Genomic DNA, 2,535 nt, shown 5'->3' on the forward strand with positions numbered 1-2,535 from the left:
GGCAGAGGAGGCTGAGGTGAGGTGTCTGTTATTGCTCATGTCAGGTCTTCTTTGGAAACCTCGTTTGTGGATCTCTAAAGGTCCAGGTGCAGATAAACCAAAGGAAGTGCCTTCCTCTCAGTTTCTCCCTTAGCATATTCCTGAAGGTGAGGTCCACACAAGGGGTCAGTGTGTCAGAAGAATTATCCCCAGCTTGAGGGGATGCCCCAACTAGCCACATCTGCTTTCGGGAGGGCTGGCAGCTGAAAGCTCCGTGCTGGAGCGCTGGGCTGGCTGGATGCACGAGGACCCGGTTTGAGTGGGTCTTGCAGCATCCCCTTCCCGATCATGATACTTGAGGTTAACTGGTCAACAGCCCAAGCACCAAGAGGGCTGCCTGTCCCGACACAGTGTTGTCCAGAGGATAACATCTACGAAGAGCAGGCTGAGGGGAGATCTCATCATGCTCTACAATTACTTGAAAGGACATTGTAGAGAGGTTGGTGCTGGTCTCTTCTCACAGGGAATTAGGGACAGAACCAGGGGGAATGGTTGCAACTTGCAACAGGGCAGGTTTAGGCTGGACATTAGGAAGAAATTCTTCACAGAAAGAGTGGTCAGACCCTGGAACAGACTGCCTGGGGAGGGGGTTAAGTCGCCATCCCTGGATGTGTTCAAGTGTTGTTTAGATGTGGTGTTGGGTGAGATGGTTTAGGGGTGAACTTGTAGTGCAGGGTCAATGGTTGGACTTGATGATCCCAAGGGTCTTTTCCAACCTGAACTGTTCTATGATTCTATGATTCTACCTGACCTCTCAGTCTTGTTTGGAGGGTGTGACAGACATGACATCTCACTTGTGTCCTTGCTGTGAATTGCCAACGGTCTGCTGATGTGTCCTCAGGAGTGGCTGGCCCTCACAGCACCCCATTCACTGCTGCTTGTTGGAAAGCCCCTCCTGTGCTGTCCCCTTTCTGCACAGCTCCATTGCCCTCCAGCTCCTTGATCCAATCCAACCGGGCTGGCCGTGGGGATGGCAGTGGGGCAGGTGCTGCTGCTGCTGTTGGCCGCCTGCACGGTGATGCCTGCGAAGGACCCGCTGCTGAACGTCTGCATGGATGCCAAACACCACAAAACCAAGCCTGGTCCAGAGGGGATGCTGCATGAGCAGGTAAGGCTTCCCTGCTGGATTAGGAGGGGTTGTTGGGTCCCTTCTACCCCCTCCCCAGATCACATGAACTGGTTTGTGCTTTGGTCTTAGCAACCACTTGCCTGAAGAGGAAAGCCTGTGCTGGATGTGAAGCCTGCCTGCTGCTTTCTTCTGGCAGATAGCTAGGGCAGATGCAGAGGTGTGAGGATTTCTGTCAGCTCAGTGTCACCCTTGAACCAGGAGACCTCCCCTTCCCAAAGCTTAGATACCCCAGATGAGAACGAGGTAAAGGATGGCAAAGAAAAACACTTCTATCTGCTTCCTCTCCTGGTGTTAGAGATGCTTCTTGCCAATGGAAGACCTCTGCCACCAAGTCCTTGATGGGGACAGGGCTAAGAGCAAGCGAGGGTGTGAGAGAAAGGGGTTTGTTTCTATTCCTCAGGCTGGCACTAATTCCTGGTGAGGCTCTGACCTCCTCCAACTCCTCCTTGCTGCAGCCCTGAACTCTTCTGTCCAAAGTGCCCAAATGTTTGCTGAAGGAGGGAAAATCCTCTTGCTGCTGTAGGCTTTGCAGGGAGCTGGTACTCGCAACATCCTCCAGGTCCCTTTTGCTGCTGCCTGCCCTCCCTGCCCAGCTTGTCTCTTGCTCTGCTGTAGTGCGCTCCCTGGAAGGACAATGCCTGCTGCACAGCCAACACCAGTTCAGAAGCCCACAAGGACCAGTCCAACCTGTACAACTTCAACTGGAACCATTGTGGGGTGATGCCATCCAAGTGCAAGCGCCACTTCATCCAGGACACGTGTTTGTACGAGTGCTCGCCCAACCTGGGGCCCTGGATTGACCAGGTAGGATTGGATCTACTGTGATTAAGATAATGGGGTTTGTGCTGGCCAAGGGGTAGGTTATGTACTGCTCCCTCCACCACAGCAGAGCCTGGCATGTATGGCAGCGTGCTCTCCAGCAGCACTGCTGACTTTCCTGGTGGGTGGGAAGATCCAGAGGACTTTGCCAGCCCCTGTGTAGGTAGTCAGACAAGCTGGTGAAAGAACTGCTTGTTGTCTCTGCTGGGATTGAAACTCTTCTGAGATCGCTCTGGACCACAATGGAACACACTGGGGGAAGACTCTGTGGTGTGGCAGATCCTGCCCCTTGGCTTTCAAGGGCCACCACCGGTGGGCACAGCCCTGTTCCCTTGCAGGCTGACAGCAGCTGGCGTCGGGAGAGGATTCTTCATGTACCACTCTGCAAAGAGGACTGTGAGGAGTGGTGGGAGGATTGCAAGGACTATGTCACGTGCAAAGAGAACTGGCACAAGGGCTGGAACTGGGCAACAGGTTGGTGGGCTCTGGGGAAGAAGCCTTTCCTCACCCCTGGCAGCATCACTGCTGCCTTCCCTGTGGCTGGAGGC

At 54.2% G+C, this 2,535-nt stretch overlaps 1 protein-coding gene across 1 annotated transcript in view; it reads left to right on the forward strand.

The window, feature by feature from the left end:
• Positions 1-1,009: 1,009 nt before the first annotated feature.
• LOC104274696 (folate receptor gamma-like) overlaps positions 1,010-2,535 on the forward strand; it is a 2,060-nt gene continuing 534 nt past the window's right edge. Inside the window, exons 1-3 of the mRNA XM_009870398.1 lie at positions 1,010-1,147; positions 1,784-1,972; positions 2,326-2,461. Coding sequence (XP_009868700.1) covers positions 1,010-1,147; positions 1,784-1,972; positions 2,326-2,461 — 463 coding nt within the window. The remainder of the gene's footprint in view (positions 1,148-1,783; positions 1,973-2,325; positions 2,462-2,535) is intronic.

Source organism: Apaloderma vittatum, unplaced genomic scaffold (assembly GCF_000703405.1).
Source record: "Apaloderma vittatum isolate BGI_N311 unplaced genomic scaffold, ASM70340v1 scaffold12445, whole genome shotgun sequence".
NCBI lineage: Eukaryota > Metazoa > Chordata > Aves > Trogoniformes > Trogonidae > Apaloderma > Apaloderma vittatum.